Source organism: Aquarana catesbeiana, linkage group LG13 (genome assembly GCF_042186555.1).
Source record: "Aquarana catesbeiana isolate 2022-GZ linkage group LG13, ASM4218655v1, whole genome shotgun sequence".
Taxonomy (NCBI): domain Eukaryota; kingdom Metazoa; phylum Chordata; class Amphibia; order Anura; family Ranidae; genus Aquarana; species Aquarana catesbeiana.
Window position 1 is genome coordinate 238,343,366 of NC_133336.1, and position 26,196 is coordinate 238,369,561.

Here is a 26,196-nt window from a genome sequence, read left to right on the forward strand (position 1 = left end):
TACAAGACATAAGGCGAGCCGATAAAAAGGAAGTTCAATAGCCACCCTTTGGGCTCCTCCTGCTAATGTTGTGTTTGGTGAGCATTGATTCTGAGCATGCATGGACTTTTGTGTACACACGATCGGAAAGTCCGACAACAAAAATTGTTGGTGGAAAATTTGAGAACCTGCTAGCCAACATTTGTGGGGGGAAAGTCCAACAACAAATGTTCAATGGAGCATACACACTGTCTGACTTTCCGCCAACAAGCTCACATCCAACATTTGTTGTCGGAAAATCCGATTGTGTGTATGCGGCATAACACTTTTTCTTTCTTTTTTTTTTTTTTTCTTTTTTTATATTAGATGACAACATGAGAGGAGGGGCATTCAGGTAGGCCCTAGATAATATCCAGGTCATCCTTGCCTCTTATATTTTTGTTTCTATCGAAAGCTTTTTTTTTTTTTCATAATATAGGTCTCCAGGAATATACTAATTCAACATAAAGAATTTCACATTCTAGTTACCGAAGTTATCCAATTCCTCTTGCAGTGCATACAAATGAGTAGGTGTATTCAAAAACTGTAGATCGTAGATGCCTTCCAAGAACACCATGATGGCCTCTTTTCCAGCATTCAGAATATCTTGTACCAGCTTCTCAGAGAACATAAAGGGTCCCAGGTCGCTCCTCATTTCAAGATATAACTAGAATACAATGTTACTGATTTCAGGGAAAATAAACAGAAGCAAAAAATTTGTGAATAAAAGTTTCATCATCCCAAATACACTCCTCCCTCCACCAAACCGGTTATGTTCAGATGGCTTCATTGAATATTCATGTAGAACAGGGGTGTCAAAGTCAATTTCATCATGGGCCACATCAGCATTATGGTTGCCCTCAAAGGGCCGTTTGTAACCATAAGACTAGATGCCCAGAGCACCCCACCTGCCCCCTACATCAGACCATTAAAAGTCAAGAGTCCCCCAACCTTCCTTACATCATAGTGCACCCCCTGTGCTGCTGCCAGGAAGAAGCTGGGGGCGGAGCTGGGAAACAGAAAGTGCGGGGTCCGGAGGAGGACCAGAGGAGGGCTGGAGTCAGCTGCCGGAGTCTGCTGAATGATGAGACCAGGGGAAGCCAAGAAGAGAGGTTGCTGTGGCTGGAGAGAGCTGCAGGTTCTGTAGGAGGAGTTCTGTCCTCCTGTCTGTTGCCGATTGATGTGACAGGGGAGGGGGTGGGGGGCAGATACAAGCTTCTCTATGGCTGCACAGAGAAGCACAGGATCTGTGTCCTTCTCTCTGTTGCTGACTGCTATGAAAAGGTGGTGGTAGAGACAAGGGGGTGCCACAGCTGCAGGAGAGGTGTGAGGGCCACATGGAAAGGCCTGGAGGGCTGGATTCAGCCTTGTGTTTGACACATGTGATTCAGAGACAGACATACACAGTGTATGTATATATAGTTTACGTATATATTGGTATTTGTATGTATTTCATTTATCATGGTAAGGACTTAAAAAAAAGTTCATTAGCTTGAAAATGTAATTTAGATGGTTTGAACCATGTATGGGAAGGCTAAATGTACAACCAGCCTGTGGGATTTTACATGTGATTATTGCTACCAGTTATTATGGCCGCTAGCAGAAATCACTGTGTTCTGCCGGAGGGGATGGCTTCCCCTGCCACCCTGCCGGGAGAACACAATACATCCGCAGGAGGGAATCCCCCATCCTCCCTTAGACCGCTCTGTAAGTAAGTTGTAATAAAGAGACAGAGAGTCTGAAAGAAATAAGCTTCTGCTGTCCCCTCTTTAGAAACCTCATGGTGCTCTGGGATTTATTTGTCATAGTTGCATTTTTCCTTTAAATATTTTTTTTTTTTTGCTGATACTTGTTGTTGATCTATCATTCATAGCTTTGATTGCTGTAAAAGTCCGCACATTTTTCTAGTTACCTCCTCATTGAGGATATTCCGAGATGCCATGTGCTCCAGCAGGTGTTTGAAATCAGTGGTGGACGCCACAATGTAGATCAGGTCATTTTTAAAATACTCGTAGATTAGTTTAAGTTCATTGAAGTCATACTGAGACAGCAGCTGATGGAACTTTTCCTGTGTGTCTGGATAAGGAGAGGGACAGAATGAAAACATTTTTCCTTTCACTTCTATAGATGCAACATAAGTGGGACTTAGCATGGAATTATATTATTCCAGATTTACCATTAGGCATATTAGGCCTTTGTCTATGGGCCACAGAGACAAAGGGGGTAATTTTCTAAAACTGAAGAGCACCAAATCTGGGGAACTCTGTATAGAAACCAACCAGCTTCCAGGTTTTATTGCCAAAGCTTAATTAAACAAGCTGAAGTTAGAAGCTAATTGGCTACCATGCACAGCTGCGGCAGATTCTGAGTGTATCAGTTGTAGTAAACATTTCCCTATATACAAAGAGCCAAATGGCAAAAAATGCATGATTTTGCCCCAAAGAAGTTTGTGTATTTATTAGAGCTTTACCAACAGGCAGGGGCATTGCTAGGTCTACAAAAGATCTGGGGCTACAGCCCATAGCAGCGTAGTAAAGAAAGTCATACACTTGGACAGGCATACACATGAATATACAGTAATATACGTGTGTGTGTGTTTATATCCCCAGAAAGCCCCCCACTTTCATCAGGGTCCCCAGAGAGCCCCCCTTACATCAGGGTCCCCAGAGAGCCTCCCCCTTGCATCAGGGTCCCCAGAGAGCCTCCCCCTTGCATCAGGGTCCCCAGAGAGCCCCCCACTTGCATCAGGGTTTCCAGAGAGCCCCCCTTACATTAGGGTCCCCAGAGAGCCCCCCCTAAATCATGGTCCCCAGAGAGCCTTCCCCTTAAAATCAGGGTTCCCCTGAGAGCCTCCCCCTTAAAATCAGGGTCCCCACAGAGCCTTCCCCTGCATCAGGGTCCCCAGAGAGCCCCCCACTTACATTAGGGTCCCCAGAGAGCCTCCAATTGGGGACCCCTGCAGAGACTCGGGGCTATGAGTCCCAGATTCAGGGCTATATACATATACATATATATACATATATACATATATTGAGAATAATAGGATTCTGCATCTTCAGCATTGTAGCGCAACAAAATTGTAGGCTTAAGCTGGCCGTACATTATACAATTTTCATGTACATTTTCCTTTAGATTTACCATCAACAATGTAGTGCAAGGGCCTACCTGATTGGATGCAAATTAAAAGTGTTGTTTAGGTTTGACCTCATAATATATGCTTTGGAAAGGAAAATTGTACAAGAAAATTGTATAATGTATGGTCAGCCAGTCATTTACTGCTCCATCTCACAATGCAAGTCTTTGGGTCGCTGAAATCAACACACTCCTTGCATGGCTGAGATCTTACATCAGCAGCTGATAAGGAGAAAGGCAGAATCAGAGGAAATTGCGTCTTTGCTGCCTCTAGTGGGCACAGGAGTTTAGCAGGGAGGTTGAATAAGGCTGAATCAAGAGCAAATCTCCATTTAGTGGTCACAATTTTTGCATGTAATACAATAACAAAAATATGGAAAATCGAGCATTTAAAAAAATGTGAATGTTGCATTAAAAAATAACTTTAAAGGTGAACATTATATTAATAGCCCAAAATGTAGGTTTATCAGCAGGACACTTTTCTTTTTCTTTAGGCCTGGTTCACACTAGTAAGGTGCGATTTTGATCCCATTTCAGGTGCAATTATATAATGCGACTTCTTTGTGATTTTGATGAGATTTTAATCCTGTGTGCTTTTCATGCGATTTTATGAACTATTACTACTACTTCTTTTGAGGGACCAAGGATTTGTTTTGGAGGAACGTTCAGGGTTAAAAAAAATGAAATCACTTTTCAAGTCAACTCAGAATCACATGTACATACTATTACAGTGCCTTTCCACTGAAGTCTTTGGGACCAAAATCACGCTGGAATTGCACCAAAGTAGCTCCAGGAACCTCTTCCAAAATCGCTCCCTGATGAGTTGCATTGATGTAAATGGTCGCCATTCAAAACAAGGTGATTACATTGTCATTCAGTTCTGTTTGACTGAAGTTACATCAGAAATCGCACTAGTGTGAACCAGGGCTTAAAGTCGTTCTAAAGGCAGGCTTATGGCTTTTTACCTTAATGCATTGTATGCATTATCCCCCCTCATCCCCCCTATAATTTACCTGAACCCCATTGCAATCCAGCAATGTGAATGAGAGCAGCGGCTCACCCCGGTCTCTCTCTCCTCATTGGCTTACACAGCAGCGGGAGACATTGGCTCCTGCTGCTGTCAATCACAGTCAGTAAGCTAATGAGGAGAGGGTGGGGGGCCAAGCCAATGTCCATTCACAGGAGCACAGCAGAAGTGAGCCTGCTGGACTGCCCCCATAGCAAAAGGAAGAGGATCCGGCTGCTCTGTGCAAAACTTTTACACAGAGCAGGTAAGTATACTATGTCTTTAGAAACAGTTTAATGCCTTTGAGAGGATAATGATGGCCGAATCAGGAGAATTGCTGGTTCACTAACTATAGCTCTTAATGATGATCAACACAGGCAACACATTAAAATGATATATAGAAGCTTTAGAACAGTGATGGCAAACCTTGGCACCCCAGATGTTTTGGAACTACATTTCCCATGATGCTCATGCACTTTGCAATGTAGTTGAGCATCATGGGAAATGTAGTTCCAAAACATCTGGGGTGCCAAGGTTCGCCATCACTGCTTTAGAATATAGAAGCTTTATTTTACATACTGTATATATTTTTTGTAAGACCTACCATCACTGTATCTTGAAGGCATCTGACCCATCTTCTGTTCTTCAAGAGTAAAATGGTAACTAGACCTTTAAAATGAAAATATAAAATGATGTATAATATATGTGTAGCACACTCCTAGTATGAGATGCTAGGTCAATTTCGTTTTTGGCTCTTCTGTAGTCATTGGAGCAGCTATTGATTTCTCTGGGCTGTCCTAGATTTTACAAGCTGCAAGTTTGATGGTTTCCCTGTGCATTCTGGAGTCTTCTAGCAAATAGAGGGCTGGGAAAGTCGAAAGGGCGACTTAAATATTTTGTGTTTTTCAGGTAATCCCTGGGGAGGTGTGGCCTGTAGGTGGCTGGAGGAGAACATATATAGTGTGAGCTCTAGTCCTGCTGGAGAAGTTTCCAGCCGCAGGGGCTGCTGCCCCTTTGAGGCAGTCTTGCTGAAGTCTGCTGATGGTCATCGAGGTCCCAGCGATAGTACAGCTGGGGGGGGGGGGGCAGGGGCATTTCTATTTACTTCTAGAGCTAAGGTTTTAGGTTTGGAGGACCCATTGAAGAGTGCCTGATGGAAGCTGGGAGGTGTAAAGATAATATGGGAAATTGTGAGTACTGATCCAAGCTCAAGAATCTAGTGATTGTGTACTGTTCTACTTTTGGGGACCAGTGGTAGCTCTTTCTCTGAGACTACTATTACAAGGTCTCAGTTCTGGCCTTCCCATTGATTACAAAGACTGATTAGAGAAGCCTAGCCTCATCAAGAGTGTCCTCCTGCTATAAGTTCACATTTTTTACATTGTTTCTTGGTGTTCCTGACTCTACTCACTTTCCTTCAGCATGGACAGGGCCCCTTTGCCTCATGCATCTGAGCTTTCCTCTACTGCCACTAATGCCATGGATAGGACATCACCAAGACTCATGTTTATAGACATTCCACCAGTGTCTCTTCCATGTGAACAGCAGATCTCCTATCCCCCTCTCTGTTTCTGGGTTATCCTGTGGGGTACCTTCTGATTTTGCAATACAAAAGGTCCCCAAGGTGTCTCATTACAGACAGGTTCTGTGGCCCCATCTGCTTCTCCAGTGGTCTCTACCATCTTTGGACATCTCTGTGGTTTTACTCAACCCACTTTCACTCCAGAAGAACTGCATTACCTGCAAACCAGGCATTCTTTTATGGTACATATGGAATGATCAACAGCCACACAACTTAATAATTTTTGCATAGTTACATTGGTTCAACCTGAACCAATGTAAATAAGCATGTGCCATATCTTGCCAATCACAGGAAGTTGCTGGCTGAGTATAGGTGCCCAGGGCAGCCATCAGAAATTTTTGGGCCCCTTACACAACTTTAGGCCTGGGCCACCCTGACCACCAACATTCCCCAGGGCTTGCCCATGGGCCATCCCAACAAATCCACACACCGGCCACCTCACCTGTTCGCACTTAGCCCCCCCTCAATCCTGTGTATATGTCTGTCCCCCCCTCAATCCTGTATATATGCCAGCCCCCCTCACACCTGTATATATGTCAGCCCCACCCCCCCGCACCTGTATATATGCCAACCCCTCTCACACTTGTATATATACCAGCCCCCTCACACCTGTATATATGTCAGCCCCCCCCCACACACACACACCTGTATATATGTCAGCCCCCCCCAACACCTGTATATATGCCAGCCCCCCTCACATCTGTATATGTGCCAGCCCCCCTCACACCTGTTTATATGTCAGCCCCCCCTCACACACCTGTATATATGCCAGCCCCCCTCACATCTGTATATAGGTCAGCCCCCCCACCTGTATATGTGCCAGCCCCCTCACACCTGTTTATATGTCAGCCCCCCCTCACACACCTGTATATATGCCAGAACCCCCCCCCACACCTGTATATATGCCAGCCCCCCTAATACACCTGTATATATGCCAGCCCCCCTCACACACCTGTATATATGCCAGGCCCCCTCACACACCTGTATATATGTCAGCCCCCCCACCTGTATATATGTCAGTCCCACACATACACAAATCTGTAAACACACAAGCCTCTGGCCTCTCCCTGTACACAAACAGCCCCCTCCCTTTCCTTCACAGCCCCTACTTGTAAAGGAAATCTTCCTACCTACTCCCAGCTAGTTTTCACAAAGCTGACATGTTGCTGACACAGTGGAGCACAGTACAGGCAGCTCACACGAGGGGTGCAAATGCATATAGTAGCCAGAGGTGGCAGTAAAGAGTTTGATGTCTGAGCTCAATGACACAGAGAGCAGCAGAAGCTGCGAGATCGTTTCTATAGTGCACAACACGTCTTCCCTTCACCCATCCCAACTTCTTCTGGCCCGGGCGGGCCCCTCACAGTTGTATCAGGTGTACCCCCCTGACGGTTGCCAGGTGGGTGCCATTCAGAGAACACCTCGCATTTTCTTAATGAGGGTCCATGCATATTGGCTTAAAAAAAACACTGCTCCTAGAGGAATTTAGCATTTTGCCTGTAGAAGCAACTAATGTTATCCTATGCGTCCGTTTACACTTTATTAGCAACAAAATGTTAGAAACACAACATACCACTATAGACTAAGTTCATCTGGACTGTATCTCCAGTTAGATCTCATTAGATTGTATGCTTTGCTGCCTATTTATTGTTTGAGTGTTTTACAGTCAATAGCCAAATTCCCCCGTGTCTCTAATATGTCCTTTATACAGTGGCAGGCAGGGCAGCCATCAGAAATGATGTGGCCCCTTACACAGCTTTAGGCCTGGGCCCCCCGGGCCTGACCGCCAACATTCCCCAGGACCCGCCCACTGGCTGTCCCATCGAATCCGCCCACTGGCCATCCCACGTCCTCTTCCTTCTCCATCCCATGTTCTCTGTCCCGTGTTCTCTTCATCTTCCTGCGATCCCATATCCTCTATTCCATGTCCTCCTCCTCCAGTTCCATCTTCTCCACCCCATGTTCTCCACCTCCAGTCCCATCTCCACCCCCAGTCCCATCTCCACCCCCAGTCCCATCTCCACCCTCTCCAACCTCTCCACCCTCCCCTGCATTCTGGCAGCCAATCCACTCTGACAGCAGCTGCCTTGTGTTAAAAATAGCCTGGGTTGTGACCTGTGGTCCGGGCCCCTCAGACATGCGGGCCCCTTACATGTGTACTGGCTGTAGCCCCCTGGTGCCAGGAAATGGTGTCCCCCCCCAGACAGTAAAAACGAATAACATTACCTGCAATCCTCTTCTAAGATCTGTGCTTTGTTGTTCTTGGTACTTCCTGGTCGGACTCTCACCACACCCAGCAATTTACCTTCCCACACCTGCCTGCGATTCAAAGGTGATGTGTAGATATGCCAATTAACCCTTTCACTGCCAGCACCCTTTTTGCACAAGTATAAAAAAATTATTTTAGGCCTGAAAATGTGTAACCCCCCCCCCCCCCAAACATACACTTTACTTTCTTAACGCAGACATCTTAGAGAATAAAATAGCGGGTAATTTTTTTATGTTAGTGCAACAGTCTTTGAAACACAAAATGTCAGTATAAATACTTAACCACTTCCGGACCGCCGCACGCATATATACGTTCTCTCTTTGAAGAGGAATATCGATGTTATGGCAGCAGCTAGCTGCCATATCCCCGGTATCCTCTTTTTCAGCGCATGGTCCGGGTTCCGATAATGGTGGTCTCTGAGGCGGATCCGCCACAAGATCACTTTTATTTGCGACGGGAGAGGGCCTCCCGCCACTCTCCGGTGCCCTCCGCCGCCGTCGATAGCGACGGAGACAATCGGATCCTTCTCCTTCCTGGGTATGGAGACAAGTGAGGGGAAGATGGACCCCCAACCGTCTCCATACCATTTAGGGCAGAAGCGACGTCAAAAACGTCACTTCCGCCCATAGCTCTTAAAGGGCCATTCATTTATTTTTTATTTTTTTCAAATAACATTTATTTTTATTTAATTGCACTTTAGTGTAAATATGAGGTCTTTTTGATCCCAGATCTCATATTTAAGAGGACCTGTCATGCTTTTTTTTCTATTACAAGGGATGTTTACATTCCTTGTAATAGGAATAAAAGTGACACAATTTTTTTTTTTAAAAAAGAACAGTGTAAAAATAAAAAATAAAAGGTAAAATAAATAAGAAAAAAAACTAAAAATAATGTAAATGCGTCCCGTCCCGCCGAGCTTGCGTGCATAAGCGAACGCATACGTGAGTAGCGCCCGCATATGAAAACGGTGTTCAAACCACACATGTGAGGTATGGCCGCGATCGGTAGAGCGAGAGCAATAATTCTATCCCTAGACCTCCTCTGTAACTCTGTAAAATTTTGAAGCGTAACATGTTGGATATCAATTTACTCGGCATAACATTATCTTTCACAATATAAAAAAAATTGGGCTAACTTTACTGTTGTCTTATTTTTTTAAATTAAAAAAGTGTATTTTTCCCAAAAAAATGTGCTTGTAAGACCGCTGCGCATATACGGTGTGACAGAAAGTATTGCAATGACCGCCATTTTATTCTCTAGGGTGTTAGAAAAAAAAAAAAAGTATAATGTTCGGGGGTTCTAAGTAATTTTCTAGCAAAAAAAAATGTTTTTAACTCAAAACGTAACGTAAACAACAAATCTCAGAAAGAGGCTCGGTCCTTAAGTGGTTAATGTTAGTTTTAGGGCAAACAAACACAACATGCAATGCAATTTTTTTTTTTGGTGTAGTTGTGCCTTAGCAATTTCAATGCTGGCCGGGCTGACCAGAAGCTCCAAGGGAAATAAGTCACGACAAAGAAAGCTCAACAAATTCTTCCTATTGACCAGCCTGAAAAAGGAGACCTGTGAATTGCCACCATCAATTTCAGTGGTGGCTGGGCTGGTCAGAAGCTCAGAGGGCAATACATATACACTACAAAGAAAGTTTAACTTATGCCGTGCACACATGACCGGACTTTTGACGGACTGAATCACGTCGGACTTTTCAACGGACTTCCGACGGACTTCCGACGGACTTACGTAGAATCGGACTTGTCTACACACAATCACACCAAAGTCCGACGGATTCGACCGTGATGACGTACGCCTGGACTAGAATAAGTAAGTTCATAGCCAGTAGCCAATAGCTGCCCTAGCGTCTGTTTTCGTCCGTCGGACTAGCATACAGATGAACGGATTTTTCGGCCGGACTCGAATCCATCAGAAAGATTTGAAACATGTTCCTGCAGGTCCGATGAAGCCCACACATGGTCGAATTATCCAACGGATTCGTTCCGTCGGACCAGTTCAGTCGAAAAGTCCGGCCGTGCGTACACGGCATAACTCTCCTTGCTGATCAGCCTTCAAAAGGGGATCTACAACTAGCAACAATTATTGTGAAATCTCCTCCTTTACTTCTGATATCAGCTCTTCTTGAAAAACGAATAGAGAGTACAGGGTCAGCATCAACAGCAACCACTGTAATGCCCCGTACACACGGTCGGATTTTCTGACGGAAAATGTGTGCTAGGACCTTGTTGTCGGAAATTCCGACCGTGTGTGGGCTCCATCACACATTTTCCATCGGAATTTCCAACACACAAAGTTTGAGAGCTTGCTATAAAATTTTCCGACAACAAAATCCGTTGTCGGAAATTCCGATCGTGAGTACACAAATCCGACGCACAAAGTGCCACGCATGCTCAGAATAAATTAAGAGACGAAAGCTATTGGCTACTGCCCCGTTTATAGTCTCGACGGACGTGTTTTACGTCACCGCGATCAGAACTATTGGATTTTCCGATAACTTTGTGTAACCATGTGTATGCAAGACAAGTTTGAGCCAACATCCGTCGGAAAAAATCCATGGATTTTGTTGTCGGAATGTCCGAACAATGTCTGACCGTGTGTACGGGGCATAAACCTTAACAATTGAGCAATGGATATGCATTACCTGCACACATATTTTCTATATTTTCATATTTTCTAACAACCCCCCTAGTGGGACCCCTTCCCTAGACGACGTCTCGAGTTATAGACGAAACGTACGTCAGGAGGTTGACGCGCTGACGTCATCGCGACCCGGATGTGAGCGGGTGTATGCAAGCCGGCCGGCGAACTGTTTTTAATGGATGCCTTTTTACTGCTTAATTCCTGTAAGTGCAATCTTTTTTATATTTAATACATTTGTTATACGGATTCACACTATGGTTGGTTTCCTTCCATCCCCATGAGCCGGTGGTTGGTGTGTGCTCCGTATACCTGCTGAACTTCTGGCTTACCCTTGATGCTGACTACAGAGAGGTGATGCTGTTGGTTTGGTGTCTGGATGTCCGATTTCCTTACAGGATTATCAAGCTTGCCATCTGGTAAGCGCGACATTCATGTGGTGGTGGATCACTATAGGTGGTTTTTTATTCATCCTAAGTTTCTACACGATCTGTACATGGATTGATTGGATTTTCTTCTGTTTGGACTATTCTATCTTTATTGAGTTCTGGTCACAAATTGTTATACATTATTCACAGTTTTTCACGAGGTTGTTCTTTCATGAGTAGCCTTGGTTTTATTTATTTTTCTGCGCAGCTTTTCTCTTCTTCTTATGTTTGTTTTTTGTGTATATCTCACAATTTAAGCTGCTGCCTTTAGGGTTCACTTGGTTAGCGCAGTATATTTTCCATTTCAGTAGAATCAGATTACGGGAGGGAGGGGATAAGAGAGAAAACGTCTTCAGCGGGATGGATGGCCTCCCGCCTGAATTCTTCTCCCATTATCAGGAGCTGCTTGCCCCTAGACTGGTTTCTCTTTTTGACCGATTTTCCTCCCTAGGTGCTCTCCCTGAATCTATGTCTGAGTCGGTGGTGGTGTTGGTGCTCAAAACGGGCAAAGACCCTGAGGACTGATTCGAAAATGAATAAACAAAACTATTTCCAAAAACGAATTAAACAAATTTATGTAAATAACGAATTAAAACTAAACAAAATTTTTTTCGTCGTGCACATGTCTACTCCTTGTTTACTGTCCGAGTGACCACATCAATTACTGTGCTGAAGTTGCTGCTTCTACATTCTGCTTTTATTTTTTAGAGACAAACAATGTTATAAATTCACTGCAGAGGTTCTAGCACACCCTCACTCTATCCAAAAGTGTAGGCACACACGGTGGCACAAAGTTGTCGGAATTTCCGATCGCCAAGAACGCGGTGACGTAAACCACGTACGACGAGACTAGAAAAGGCCAGTTCAGAACCAAGCGCGGCACCCTTTGGGCTCCTTTTGTTAATCTCGTGTTAGTAAAAGTTTGGTGAGAGACGATTCGCGCTTTTTCATACTCGTGGTTTTCAGATCATTTTCTGCTGTTCAGTTTGTGCTTGTGGGTTTGTATCTGCTCTTCAGTGCGTGCAAGCAAGCTCCGCGTGACTTAGTCATTGTGCTCCTATTCGTTCGTTACTGTTTTTCAGGTCGCTCTTCACAGGCCTTGCTGTTCTTCAGTGCGTTCTGTTACTTCGTTCTGAGCAGCCGACCGTTATCTAGCCATGTTGCATATACGTTCTCCTCGTAGAGTTCGTGCTGTGCGGGGGCTTGGTGTTGGGGTCCTGACCTTGACACAAGTCCAGTCCATGAACAGGGTGGGGAGGAGTTCATGGACCAAGAATTGGTTGCTTCAGCGTGACCAGTTCTCTCATATGCCTTTGCTCCGTGAGATCTGTGAGAATAATCCTGATGATTTCAGGAACTTTCTCCGGATGACGGACCCCGTATTTCACCATTTGTTGGCTTCGCTGACCCCCTATACCAGCAGGCAGGATACCTGCATGAGGCAAGCCATCACTCCGGAGCAGAGGCTGGTCGCCACCCTGCGGTACTTGGCGACAGGGAGAAGCCTGCAGGACTTGAAGTTCTCGACAGGCAACTCCCCCCAGGCTCTGGGGATCATTATCCCAGAGACCTGTTCTGCCATCATTCAGGTCCTGCAGAAGGAGTATATTAAGGTAAGATTTATCCTTTAATCTCACATTTTATTGTATTGAATGTTTGCTAATGTATTGTATTTCTTTCCTCATTCCCTAATTACCATGATTGTAATATGCTGTGAATGTCCCCTTTGTTCTCATGCATGCTGGATTTTTATGTAATTATTTTTTTTATCCTTCATACATATTTGCCTTCACTTACCTCCCCAGCATGCTCTCCTGCCCCTATATTCACCTCATGTAGTCACTTAACAATGTATTTTATCAGCTCCATAGTAGTGCTTTACCCCAAACACCCCTAAAATGTTTTTAAATGTGATTTGTAATTTAAATTCAGGCAGAGTGCCAGAGGCTTTTTTTAGGGGTCCCCAAATCATTTGGAACCCTCCCTCCCCCCAACTGCTAAGTCAGCTGATACCAATTCTCTATCTATCCTCAATCATCTATCTGCTGACTTTGCCAAACCCATACACACTATACCCATCTCTTTTGTGGTCAGATGTATGGATGAATTCCCCAAAGCATGTAGTGCAAGGGCTGCCTGTATACTTTCAAATGGTACTGTTTAAAGTTTTTGTATCATATTATTATCTTGATAGGTAATAGCAGAATTTCCAAATGTGCTCAAATGTGTACAATGTGTATTTATATCTTTGTATGAGGACACTTCTTACCTGTCCAGTGGGCTGCCAATAGTGTAACTAAGGAGGGGCTGTTCAAAGTAATACCCGTTATTTAGGCATTCATCTCTCAATGAAGTGGAGAGGGTTACCTGTCCAAGAGCTCCCCCCCATAATGTTAGAAATGGCCCAGGAGAGGGGGGAGGGGGAATATGATAGGTGTACCTTATACTTTGATGTTTAAAAATTCCCATTAATAAATGTTATCTTGATGTCGGCCAAGAATGTTTGTGTCTAATCTGCTTTCCATGTTTTAATGTGCAAAAAGACTAATTTTTTTTGTTTTCCTCAACAGTTTCCTTCCACGCCACTGGAATGGCAGACTGTGGCCTCCCACTTTTCCCAGCGGTGGGACTTTCCTAACTGCGGAGGGGCAATTGATGGGAAACACGTCCACATCATCCCACCACCCAACTCGGGGTCGTACTATTATAATTATAAGGGGTTCAATAGTATTGTGATGTTGGCGGTGGTGTTGGTTACTTATGAGTTCCTGTATGTGGACGTGGGGGAGAATAGCCGGATGTCCGATGGTGGAGTCATCGCCCAGACGGAGTTCTACAGGTGTCTCCAGAATGGCAGCTCAGACTTGCCATCTCCAGAAGACAATGTGGAATGACTCCCATTCGTCTCCATTGCGGATGAAGCTTTTGCGCTGGGGGACCATCTTATGCGGCCATTCCCGATGAGGACCCTCACCCCAGACCAGAGGGTTTTTAATTACCGGCTGGCCAGAGCCAGAAGAGTGGTGGAGAACACGTTTGGAATCATGGCCAGCCGGTTCCGCCTATTTCTTACACCCATACATATTGCGGAGTACAAACTGAATCACATTATCCTGGCGTGCTGTGTTCTACACAACTTTTTAAGGCAACATTCTGCCAACTATGCTGGCTCAGTTGGGCCTGAAGCCAGAATTCAAAATGAACCAACCCTGACGGCGCTTGAAAGTGTCCATCCTGGCTTGCCCTCCCTGAGTGCCCGTGATGTCCGGCTAAGATACCTTGAATTCTTTGCGGGTAGGGGGGCTATCAATATGCCAGACAATGTGTGAAACCTTTATCAAATAAAAAAAAAATTAAGCAAATCTTTGGTGACATTTACTGCTTGTGTTTGTTTTAGCTGAGCCTGACAGAAATGTGGTGAGTCGTGAAAATGGCGTGATTGTGTAACCTTATACAAAGCACTGTTGGGTGTTATTTACTAAAGGCATAGACACTTTGCACTACAAGTGCATTTGAAACTGCACTTGTAGTGCAAATTGGATTTCCCCTTATGAAATAACACCCATTGTCACAGAAAGCAGCAATTAGAGCACCACAAAAGTGTTGTAGCGTTGAGACAATAATCCACACATTCTTGATTAACAATCTTTTTAATACCTGCACAATCACATGTGCATTTTGACAAGGTTTTTAAAACAAACCAACATGTTTGTTGTATAACAATTTTTGGGGTGGCATTAGAAAAAGTAGAAATGTCCATTTAAGATAAAACAGGCATGTTTCAAACCAACAAGAAAGACACAAATCTTGAACTTACAAAGTTCACATTTGGTAGAACTTGAAGGCAATATCAGACATGAGTATTTAGGAACTGTGTTTGATATTGCGTTCAGATGGGGTGAAATCACCCCAGGAAAAGCCAAATTTTGAAGATGCACACCAATTTATGAATGTCAACATGTGCTAGCTGCCATCACAGGGGATCAAGGGACGTGTTTTGGGGGAGCAACCCCTTCCTCTCAGCTACTTTATTATTAAGGAAGGGGTTGCACCCCCAAAACACGTCCATTGATCTCCCGTGATGGCAGATAGCACATGCTGACACACTGTGTGCCTCTTCAAAATTTGGCTTTTCTACAATTTGACAAAAAATTTTAAATTTTTAGCACACCATAAAAGAAAGGGCTTTGGAGGGGTTTTAAACTCTCCCCAAAACATCAATGATGTTCTTATTTTTTTGAATTACATCATTGATGTTTTTCTTGATGTTTTCCAATGCAACATTACACCCCATGATCTCCCCAATCAGGAGCTGTGCACTTTCCGAGGTGAAATGCCCTGGATCCACAACATCACAATCACCTAAAAAGATAGAAACCAAAAAAAAAACATGTATTATAAATATGCCATCATCCATCTCTTACCTGAGCCTGTGGTCGCAGACACTCACCTGTTGTGGTGACAATTTTCACCATGTCTTCCTCCTCCTGCTCTGCTTGTCTTTGTGGGATTTCCCCTTCTTCCAGAGGTGGGGGGTCTCTGGTCTCCTCGGATGAGGGGTGTCCTCCGAGTCTTTTCTCCCCTATGTGAAAAAAAAAAATTGTAAACTTAGCACACAGATATTTGATGGCAGAACTATAAATATGAAACATTGCTTGGAAGTGGGGTACAATTGTCTGTTTTGGCAGAGTTCCAAGATGTAGAATTTTTAGTGTCCTTTGTCAAGCTTCAATACTTTACCTGCTTTGTACAAGCTTCACAGATGGAGACACCCCTATAGTATACACTGGAGCACCTGTGTGGGCCCCCTAATAAAAAGGGTGTTCTTGTGTCCCACACTAGTGCTCCAGTGTCCAGATGTGTAAACAGCTGCTCAGTGTCCTCTCCTTACACAGAATCTAGTTTGCATTCATTCTAGTAACAAACCCATCTACACAACCAAATTATTTTCATACAAGTAGGCCCTAAAAAATGTGGTCAAATGCATATGGCCAAAACAATGGTGTTTTATAGGCTGAAATAAAAATGTTTGATACGAACGAATAATGTGCCCATGAACATGAAAGTTGCCATTTTAAACTGTACAACAGTTCAGAAAAGCACATGGATCAGCACGAACGTAATAAACACAAAAAGAATAGGAACACAGCACAACTACTTACTTTTTTGCAGCACTCTCCTGATCCTTCTGTACTGCTCATGCTCTCTTAATTTCAGGTCCGACCACCGCTTCCTGAGCTGATCTTTCGTACCTCGAAATTCCGGTGCAGACTTTTGATTACTTTCGCCATGATCTTGGCCTTTCTGACATTGGGGTTGGGGTAAGGTCCATACTTTCCATCATAGTCGGCCTTCTTCAGGATGTCAAAGATCTCCAACATCTCCCCAAAGGACATATTGGATGCCTTAAATCGTCTCCTTCTGGATCCAGATGTTTCCGGATCCGGGCTATCCTCCCCCTCCTCCTCGTTGCTATAATTAGCACGCACCTGCTGTGTCTCCGCCATGTGCTCTTCCCCCACTGCGCCGAATGAAAAGGGGTGGGGAATAGACTAGAAAGAACGTCAGGGGTGGGCGGAGTTACACGCATGCGCAGTGTGTATAAAGCGTAACACGCATGCGTAGTACGTACGATCTGTGAGCGGAGGAAGGAGTATCGGAGGCGTGATAACGAAGGTAAGATCTAAACTTGGGCCTATACTGCTTCTAGATTGAGGCCTATATTGTAACAAGATTAGGAGAGTTTTGCCTGACATTAGGGTTTGTCTTGTGTTGTGTCTTGCAGATAAAATGGATGGCTTCAATGACCACAACTTCCTCCCCCTGTTCATAGACAAGTACAGGGAGCTGCCCTGTCTGTGGCAGGTCAAACACCCGCATTATAACCATAAACAAAAGAGGCAGGCAGCGCTGGAGAAACTGCTGGAGTTGGTGAAGCCGGTGGTCCCCACAGCAACCATCCCCTATTTAAAAACCAAAATTGGTGGCCTGAGGAGCACTTATCTAAGGGAGCGCAAGAAGGTCACATATTCCCAGAGATCCGAAACTGGAGCAGATGACGTTTATGTCCCCACGCTGTGGTACTATGAGAGACTGCGATTTCTGTCAGACCACACTAAAGTCAGGGAATCCCTCTCAACCCTTCCTTCCACTCTTCCTTCCACCCCAGCTGAGGCTTCCGATGTCCAACCTTGGCCTTCAAGCCAGGAAAAAGTGGAGGAGCCCAGCTGGAGTCAGGTATAAATATAAACAAAAATCAACCAGCGCGAACCAAAAACTTAACTAAATAGCAGCTGTGATACTGAGGGTAAATTTATCAAATCCTATAAATTAACATATAAAGAAAGCAGTACAGCGCATGAAATAAAGTACAATATGTGAAAATAAAATGGATATAAACTAAAGTCCAAAGTATATAAATTGCAAATAATAATAATCCAGTGATTCCTCCAGTGACTCAGGTGACATATAGAAAACGCAAGGTGACTGTGGTGACATACACGGACCTCCACCTTCGGTGACACCAGCTGCTCACCTTAATGGATGGACCCCTGAGTGAATCAGTCAGGTCAGAATCAGCGGTTCCCTCACAGGGGCAATACCAAGGGGAGACAGCAGCAGCAGCAGCAGCAGCTTACAAAAATCAGCTTTCAGTGACCAGCAAGTAGGCAGATAATTCACATGTAAAAGAGGTAGGAAGAAATCTAGTGCTCTCTGTATAGTACTAAAAACATTTATTAAAATATGCGGGAGCACTCACATTACAATGCACTGTACCCCAGTGCGGAGGATGACAGCGTGGATGGAGTGGATGTCCCAAGACAGGATGGACGAGCGGAGCGCGGGTGACGTCACGATCGGAGCACGTACACAAATGCCGTACGCGTTACGTCCCTCAAAGTGGGCGGGACTTCCTCAGCGGCGACGGCTGAGAGTGAGAACACCCTTTAAATAACAAATCCGCTCCTCCCCTTCAGCCAATGGGCTCGAATGTGTGACCATCTCTATGGTAACCCGGCCTAACTAATTAGAAACAGGAAGTGACTTAAAAAAGCTCATCCAGAGCGATCTATAGGCTTGAATATGCCCATCACTATGGTAACCAGGATCAAACCAGGAAGTCACTATGTGTATGAAATAGCCATATAGCAAGGCTGATAATAAAACCACCTATGGACTGATGCCACAAAGACACAGCTATATAGCTAACAATTATGAAAAACAATAAAACATGAGTACAGTAAGTAAAAATTAAAATAATTATAGAAGAATAATTATAGAAAGAATGACGTAAATCCCGCTCCTCCGCTCAACATCCTGGGTCATCCAATCCCATAATACAAAATACATATAAAATAAACATTAACATTTAAAACAATAATACAGAGAGCTTTTGCTAGCGATCAGAGATAAAGCAGTTAACATCGAACTCGACGTTTAAGCCTCCTGGGACAAGAACCTTAGTCTCGTGAATCCAATGAGATTCTCTACGACTAATTTGGCGTAGAAAATTGCCCCCCCTCCAATGCTTATTAACTCTCTCTATACCCCAGAAGCTTAAACCCCTGGGGTTTTGATTGTGTACCAATTTAAAATGTTTTGAGACATTGTGTGTTTTTATTCCTTTTTTAATATTGTTAACATGCTCACCTAAGCGAACATGTAAAGGGCGAGATGTCCTACCAATATATTGTAAGCCACACTCACACTGTAGCATATAGACAACCCCGACCGTGGTGCACGTTATGAGTTGTTCTATTTTATATTCTTTACCTGTGGAGGTGGCTTTAAAACTTTTTCGTCTCTTGTTATTGCACTTGGAATGCCTGCAGGCTGTGCACCGCCCACAGGCATAAAATCCTGAGAGAAAGGAAAAGAGTCTATTTTCAGAGTGCACAGGGGGATCCACAACGCCAGGGGCTAGGCGATCCCGTAGGGATGGAGCCTTTTTATAAATAAACGACGGACGGGGTGGCAATAGGGGACCCAGCACACGATCCTGTTTAAGAATTGGCCAATTCTTTAAAACAAGTTTTTCAAATTGTTTGTGCTGGATGTTGTAATTCAGTACCATTTTGAAATTCGAAACATCTGAACTAGTGTTCTTGATTTTATCAGCTATCAGAGAGGTCCTGTCCATAGCCATAACCTTCTCAACCTCACTACTTAATGTATGTGTGTCATATCCTTTTTCTACAAACCTAGATGAAAGTAAGGCGGATTGAGAGAGGAAATCACTATCTCGTGTACAGTTCCGTCTGAGTCTAACAAATTGTCCCCTGGGGATGTTACAAAGCCATGATTTATGATGACAACTCCCCAGGGGAATATAAGAGTTCCGGTCTGTGGGTTTGAGATAGTTACATAGTCTAAACCCCTCATCACCTTTCCAGATTTCAAGATCAAGAAACACTATTTTTTCTTTACTAAAGTTCCATGACAACTGGATATTCTTAGTGTTATTATCAAGTTTCTGGATGAAGGAATCCAAGCTGGATTGATCCCCATCCCAGACCATGATAAGGTCGTCTATGTACCGTTTGTAACACACTAACTCAGGGGGTCGCTGCTTGAACACTACGTCTTCCTCCCAGTGGGCCATAAAAAGATTGGCCACACTGGGAGCAAAACGAGCGCCCATTGCAACGCCCCTTTTTTGGAGGAAGAATTGGCGATTAAACCAAAAATAGTTCTTAGCCAAACAAAAGGCCAGACTTCTCAACAGAAACTTTTTATGTTTTTCAGGGAGATCAGAAAACGTAGATAGGGCCCATTGGACAGAGGATAAAGCATCCTCATGGCCAATTATAGTATACAGGGACCCTACGTCGGCTGTAATCAATATACTGGAAGGGGAGCAACTGACAGATTCAATTATTTGAATTATATGTTTTGTATCCTTAAGGAAGGCCTCCGTTTTAAAGACCAAAGGCTGAAGGAAATGGTCAATATATTGACCTAACCTGGAAGATATGGAGTCAATACCATTTACTATGGGCCTCCCAGGGGGGTTGTTAATATCCTTATGGATTTTTGGGAGGCAGTAAATGATAGGGGTTCTACAGAAGAGAGGATCCAGATAGGAAGCTTCCTTCTTACTGAGAACATTCTCCTTTTTTCCTTCCTCAATTAGCCAATGGAGCTCATCCTTATAGGCCAACATAGGGTCCTTGTTGAGAACCTGATAAGTATCATGATCTGCCAGTAGCCTGTTAAGTTCTTCCATATATTTGGACTTATCTAGGATCACCAGACCCCCTCCTTTATCCGCAGGGCGGATGATGATATCATTCCTTGTTTCCAAGGATTTGATACCTTGCCTAATAGGTAGTGGGTCAACCGCCTTCCTAACTTTCATTTTATCCAGATCATTAAACAACATGTTCTTGAATACTTCAAGATACTTGTTATCAGCATTGAGAGGATTGAAAGTCGATTTATTGCGTAAATTGGAGTGGTGGCCTCCTACAATAGTGGCTGATCTACTAGAATTAGACAGAAAATACTTTTTCATGTTAAGATGTCGAACAAATTTATGAATATTGACATAAGTATCAAACTTACTCAAATTTCGAACGGGCGCGAACTTCAGCCCCTTATCTAGGACTTGAATCTCGCTCTCGCTGAGAACAATACTGCTCAAATTATAAATCCCTGTTCCTAATGGGGTCTTTGTTTTTTGTAATCGCCTACCCCCTCTAGTTCCTCTCTCTCTTTTCTTTTTCGTGGGGGGCCTGCTATTTGTGGGGGCGGAGTCTGTGGTCGATATTTCCACCACTCTCCCGGGTTGGGCTGGTAGGACTGCGACCCTCTCCCCGGTCCACTCTGAGCCCCTAAAAAATCCCCTCCCTCATTATTAACCTGCTGTAGTGGGGCAAATCTATTAGATAAAGGTAATTGACCTCCATGCATATATTGGGGTGGATCTCTTCTACTGTCATTGTAATAATAAGAGTGTGAACCATGTTTCTGATTATCCCATCCCCGGGGTGACCCATAATCCTGCTGAAAATGTGAATGGTCATAATTTTCTCTACCGGGGATATGTGGGAGGCCCCTCCCTCTACCTCCACCTCTCTTCGAGTTCCCTCTATTACCTCGACCTCCTCTCAAGGGGGGGGCTAGTGGGGGATGACCATAAGCATTGGGTGTGGCAGGGGGTGGGCCTGAGGTGCTAATTGTATTATTATGTACAGTTTGAGAGTTAGTCCCAGATGGATTGGGAGGGGGAGCAGCCTGCCACTTAAAAATATTCCCACTCCTAAAATCATCGGAGTCTCTCATATATTTTTTCTTTTTCTTATTTTGAGATTCAAGATCCCATTTAGTCAGTTTATTCCCAAGGTCAGTAGATAACTTCAGGAACTCTTCACTATTTTTAAATGGTTCTATGGTTTTCTTGATATCACGAATTTGCGACTCAAGAAACTCCATTTTTCTCTCTTTACGTGATAACAATAACTGTAATAATTCAGAGCCCTTTTTAACAAAAAAATCTCTCCATTCAATCATGGATGCCTCATCCAAGAGGCCATCATTAGGTGGAATGTCCCACCTTAACCTCCTAGGGATAAGATTAGAGGAGAGATATTGTTTAAAGGAGGCAATGTCCCACCAGGTTTTCACCTTCTTTTCAAAAATATGATTCAATTTCTTAAAAGAGGAGGTAAGGTCATTGCTTTGTTCTGATAAGGGAGTATGTGAGAAAACCTCATCTAATTTAATTTCTCTTTTTTCAAGATAGTAAAATACATCCATGGTAGCAGCTGAAGTTGTGATAAATTAAAAAGGGCAAATATAAACAAAAATCAACCAGCGCGAACCAAAAACTTAACTAAATAGCAGCTGTGATACTGAGGGTAAATTTATCAAATCCCATAAATTAACATATAAAGAAAGCAGTACAGCGCATGAAATAAAGTACAATATGTGAAAATAAAATGGATATAAACTAAAGTCCAAAGTATATAAATTGCAAATAATGATAATCCAGTGATTCCTCCAGTGACTCAGGTGACATATAGAAAACGCAAGGTGACTGTGGTGACATACACGGACCTCCACCTTCGGTGACACCAGCTGCTCACCTTAATGGATGGACCCCTGAGTGAATCAGTCAGGTCAGAATCAGCGGTTCCCTCACAGGGGCAATACCAAGGGGAGACAGCAGCAGCAGCAGCAGCTTACAAAAATCAGCTTTCAGTGACCAGCAAGTAGGCAGATAATTCACATGTAAAAGAGGTAGGAAGAAATCTAGTGCTCTCTGTATAGTACTAAAAACATTTATTAAAATATGCGGGAGCACTCACATTACAATGCACTGTACCCCAGTGCGGAGGATGACAGCGTGGATGGAGTGGATGTCCCAAGACAGGATGGACGAGCGGAGCGCGGGTGACGTCACGATCGGAGCACGTACACAAATGCCGTACGCGTTACGTCCCTCAAAGTGGGCGGGACTTCCTCAGCGGCGACGGCTGAGCGTGAGAACACCCTTTAAATAACAAATCCGCTCCTCCCCTTCAGCCAATGGGCTCGAATGTGTGACCATCTCTATGGTAACCCGGCCTAACTAATTAGAAACAGGAAGTGACTTAAAAAAGCTCATCCAGAGCGATCTATAGGCTTGAATATGCCCATCACTATGGTAACCAGGATCAAACCAGGAAGTCACTATGTGTATGAAATAGCCATATAGCAAGGCTGATAATAAAACCACCTATGGACTGATGCCACAAAGACACAGCTATATAGCTAACAATTATGAAAAACAATAAAACATGAGTACAGTAAGTAAAAATTAAAATAATTATAGAAGAATAATTATAGAAAGAATGACGTAAATCCCGCGCCTCCGCTCAACATCCTGGGTCATCCAATCCCATAATACAAAATACATATAAAATAAACATTAACATTTAAAACAATAATACAGAGAGCTTTTGCTAGCGATCAGAGATAAAGCAGTTAACATCGAACTCGACGTTTAAGCCTCCTGGGACAAGAACCTTAGTCTCGCGAATCCAATGAGATTCTCTACGACTAATTTGGCGTAGAAAATTGCCCCCCCTCCAATGCTTATTAACTCTCTCTATACCCCAGAAGCTTAAACCCCTGGGGTTTTGATTGTGTACCAATTTAAAATGTTTTGAGACATTGTGTGTTTTTATTCCTTTTTTAATATTGTTAACATGCTCACCTAAGCGAACATGTAAAGGGCGAGATGTCCTACCAATATATTGTAAGCCACACTCACACTGTAGCATATAGACAACCCCGACCGTGGTGCACGTTATGAGTTGTTCTATTTTATATTCTTTACCTGTGGAGGTGGCTTTAAAACGTTTTCGTCTCTTGTTATTGCACTTGGAATGCCTGCAGGCTGTGCACCGCCCACAGGCATAAAATCCTGAGAGAAAGGAAAAGAGTCTATTTTCAGAGTGCACAGGGGGATCCACAACGCCAGGGGCTAGGCGATCCCGTAGGGATGGAACCTTTTTATAAATAAACGATGGACGGGGTGGCAATAGGGGACCCAGCACACGATCCTGTTTAAGAATTGGCCAATTCTTTAAAACAAGTTTTTCAAATTGTTTGTGCTGGATGTTGTAATTCAGTACCATTTTGAAATTCGAAACATCTGAACTAGTGTTCTTGATTTTATCAGCTATCAGAGAGGTCCTGTCCATAGCCATAACCTTCTCAACCTCACTACTTAATGTATGTGTGTCATATCCTTTTTCTACAAACCTAGATGAAAGTAAGGTGGATTGAGAGAGGAAATCACTATCTCGTGTACAGTTCCGTCTGAGTCTAATAAATTGTCCCCTGGGGATGTTACAAAGCCATGATTTATGATGACAACTCCCCAGGGGAATATAAGAGTTCCGGTCTGTGGGTTTGAGATAGTTACATAGTCTAAACCCCTCATCGCCTTTCCAGATTTCAAGATCAAGAAACACTATTTTTTCTTTACTAAAGTTCCATGACAACTGGATATTCTTAGTGTTATTATCAAGTTTCTGGATGAAGGAATCCAAGCTGGATTGATCCCCATCCCAGACCATGATAAGGTCGTCTATGTACCGTTTGTAACACACTAACTCAGGGGGTCGCTGCTTGAACACTACGTCTTCCTCCCAGTGGGCCATAAAAAGATTGGCCACACTGGGAGCAAAACGAGTGCCCATTGCAACGCCCCTTTTTTGGAGGAAGAATTGGCGATTAAACCAAAAATAGTTCTTAGCCAAACAAAAGGCCAGACTTCTCAACAGAAACTTTTTATGTTTTTCAGGGAGATCAGAAAACGTAGATAGGGCCCATTGGACAGAGGATAAAGCATCCTCATGGCCAATTATAGTATACAGGGACCCTACGTCGGCTGTAATCAATATACTGGAAGGGGAGCAACTGACAGATTCAATTATTTGAATTATATGTTTTGTATCCTTAAGGAAGGCCTCCGTTTTAAAGACCAAAGGCTGAAGGAAATGGTCAATATATTGACCTAACCTGGAAGATATGGAGTCAATACCATTTACTATGGGCCTCCCAGGGGGGTTGTTAATATCCTTATGGATTTTTGGGAGGCAGTAAATGATAGGGGTTCTACAGAAGAGAGGATCCAGATAGGAAGCTTCCTTCTTACTGAGAACATTCTCCTTTTTTCCTTCCTCAATTAGCCAATGGAGCTCATCCTTATAGGCCAACATAGGGTCCTTGTTGAGAACCTGATAAGTATCATGATCTGCCAGTAGCCTGTTAAGTTCTTCCATATATTTGGACTTATCTAGGATCACCAGACCCCCTCCTTTATCCGCAGGGCGGATGATGATATCATTCCTTGTTTCCAAGGATTTGATACCTTGCCTAATAGGTAGTGGGTCAACCGCCTTCCTAACTTTCATTTTATCCAGATCATTAAACAACATGTTCTTGAATACTTCAAGATACTTGTTATCAGCATTGAGAGGATTGAAAGTCGATTTATTGCGTAAATTGGAGTGGTGGCCTCCTACAATAGTGGCTGATCTACTAGAATTAGACAGAAAATACTTTTTCATGTTAAGATGTCGAACAAATTTATGAATATTGACATAAGTATCAAACTTACTCAAATTTCGAACGGGCGCGAACTTCAGCCCCTTATCTAGGACTTGAATCTCGCTCTCGCTGAGAACAATACTGCTCAAATTATAAATCCCTGTTCCTAATGGGGTCTTTGTTTTTTGTAATCGCCTACCCCCTCTAGTTCCTCTCTCTCTTTTCTTTTTTGTGGGGGGCCTGCTATTTGTGGGGGCGGAGTCTGTGGTCGATATTTCCACCACTCTCCCGGGTTGGGCTGGTAGGACTGCGACCCTCTCCCCGGTCCACTCTGAGCCCCTAAAAATCCCCTCCCTCATTATTAACCTGCTGTAGTGGGGCAAATCTATTAGATAAAGGTAATTGACCTCCATGCATATATTGGGGTGGATCTCTTCTACTGTCATTGTAATAATAAGAGTGTGAACCATGTTTCTGATTATCCCATCCCCGGGGTGACCCATAATCCTGCTGAAAATGTGAATGGTCATAATTTTCTCTACCGGGGATATGTGGGAGGCCCCTCCCTCTACCTCCACCTCTCTTCGAGTTCCCTCTATTTCCTCGACCTCCTCTCAAGGGGGGGGCTGGTGGGGGATGACCATAAGCATTGGGTGTGGCAGGGGGTGGGCCTGAGGTGCTAATTGTATTATTATGTACAGTTTGAGAGTTAGTCCCAGATGGATTGGGAGGGGGAGCAGCCTGCCACTTAAAAATATTCCCACTCCTAAAATCATCGGAGTCTCTCATATATTTTTTCTTTTTCTTATTTTGAGATTCAAGATCCCATTTAGTCAGTTTATTCCCAAGGTCAGTAGATAACTTCAGGAACTCTTCACTATTTTTAAATGGTTCTATGGTTTTCTTGATATCACGAATTTGCGACTCAAGAAACTCCATTTTTCTCTCTTTACGTGATAACAATAACTGTAATAATTCAGAGCCCTTTTTAACAAAAAAATCTCTCCATTCAATCATGGATGCCTCATCCAAGAGGCCATCATTAGGTGGAATGTCCCACCTTAACCTC

The 26,196-nt window shown here is 43.6% G+C and overlaps 1 protein-coding gene across 1 annotated transcript in view; it reads right to left on the minus strand.

Annotated features, from left to right (window-relative positions):
* Nucleotides 1-26,196, minus strand: part of LOC141116717 (uncharacterized) — a 181,860-nt gene that overhangs the window by 81,475 nt on the left and 74,189 nt on the right. Inside the window, exons 13-18 of the mRNA XM_073609109.1 lie at nt 24,597-25,118; nt 20,048-20,569; nt 7,965-8,057; nt 4,761-4,825; nt 1,931-2,094; nt 508-685 (exon numbers count right to left, since the gene is read on the minus strand). Of these exons, the coding sequence (XP_073465210.1) occupies nt 508-685; nt 1,931-2,094; nt 4,761-4,825; nt 7,965-8,057; nt 20,048-20,569; nt 24,597-25,118 (1,544 nt within the window). The remainder of the gene's footprint in view (nt 1-507; nt 686-1,930; nt 2,095-4,760; nt 4,826-7,964; nt 8,058-20,047; nt 20,570-24,596; nt 25,119-26,196) is intronic.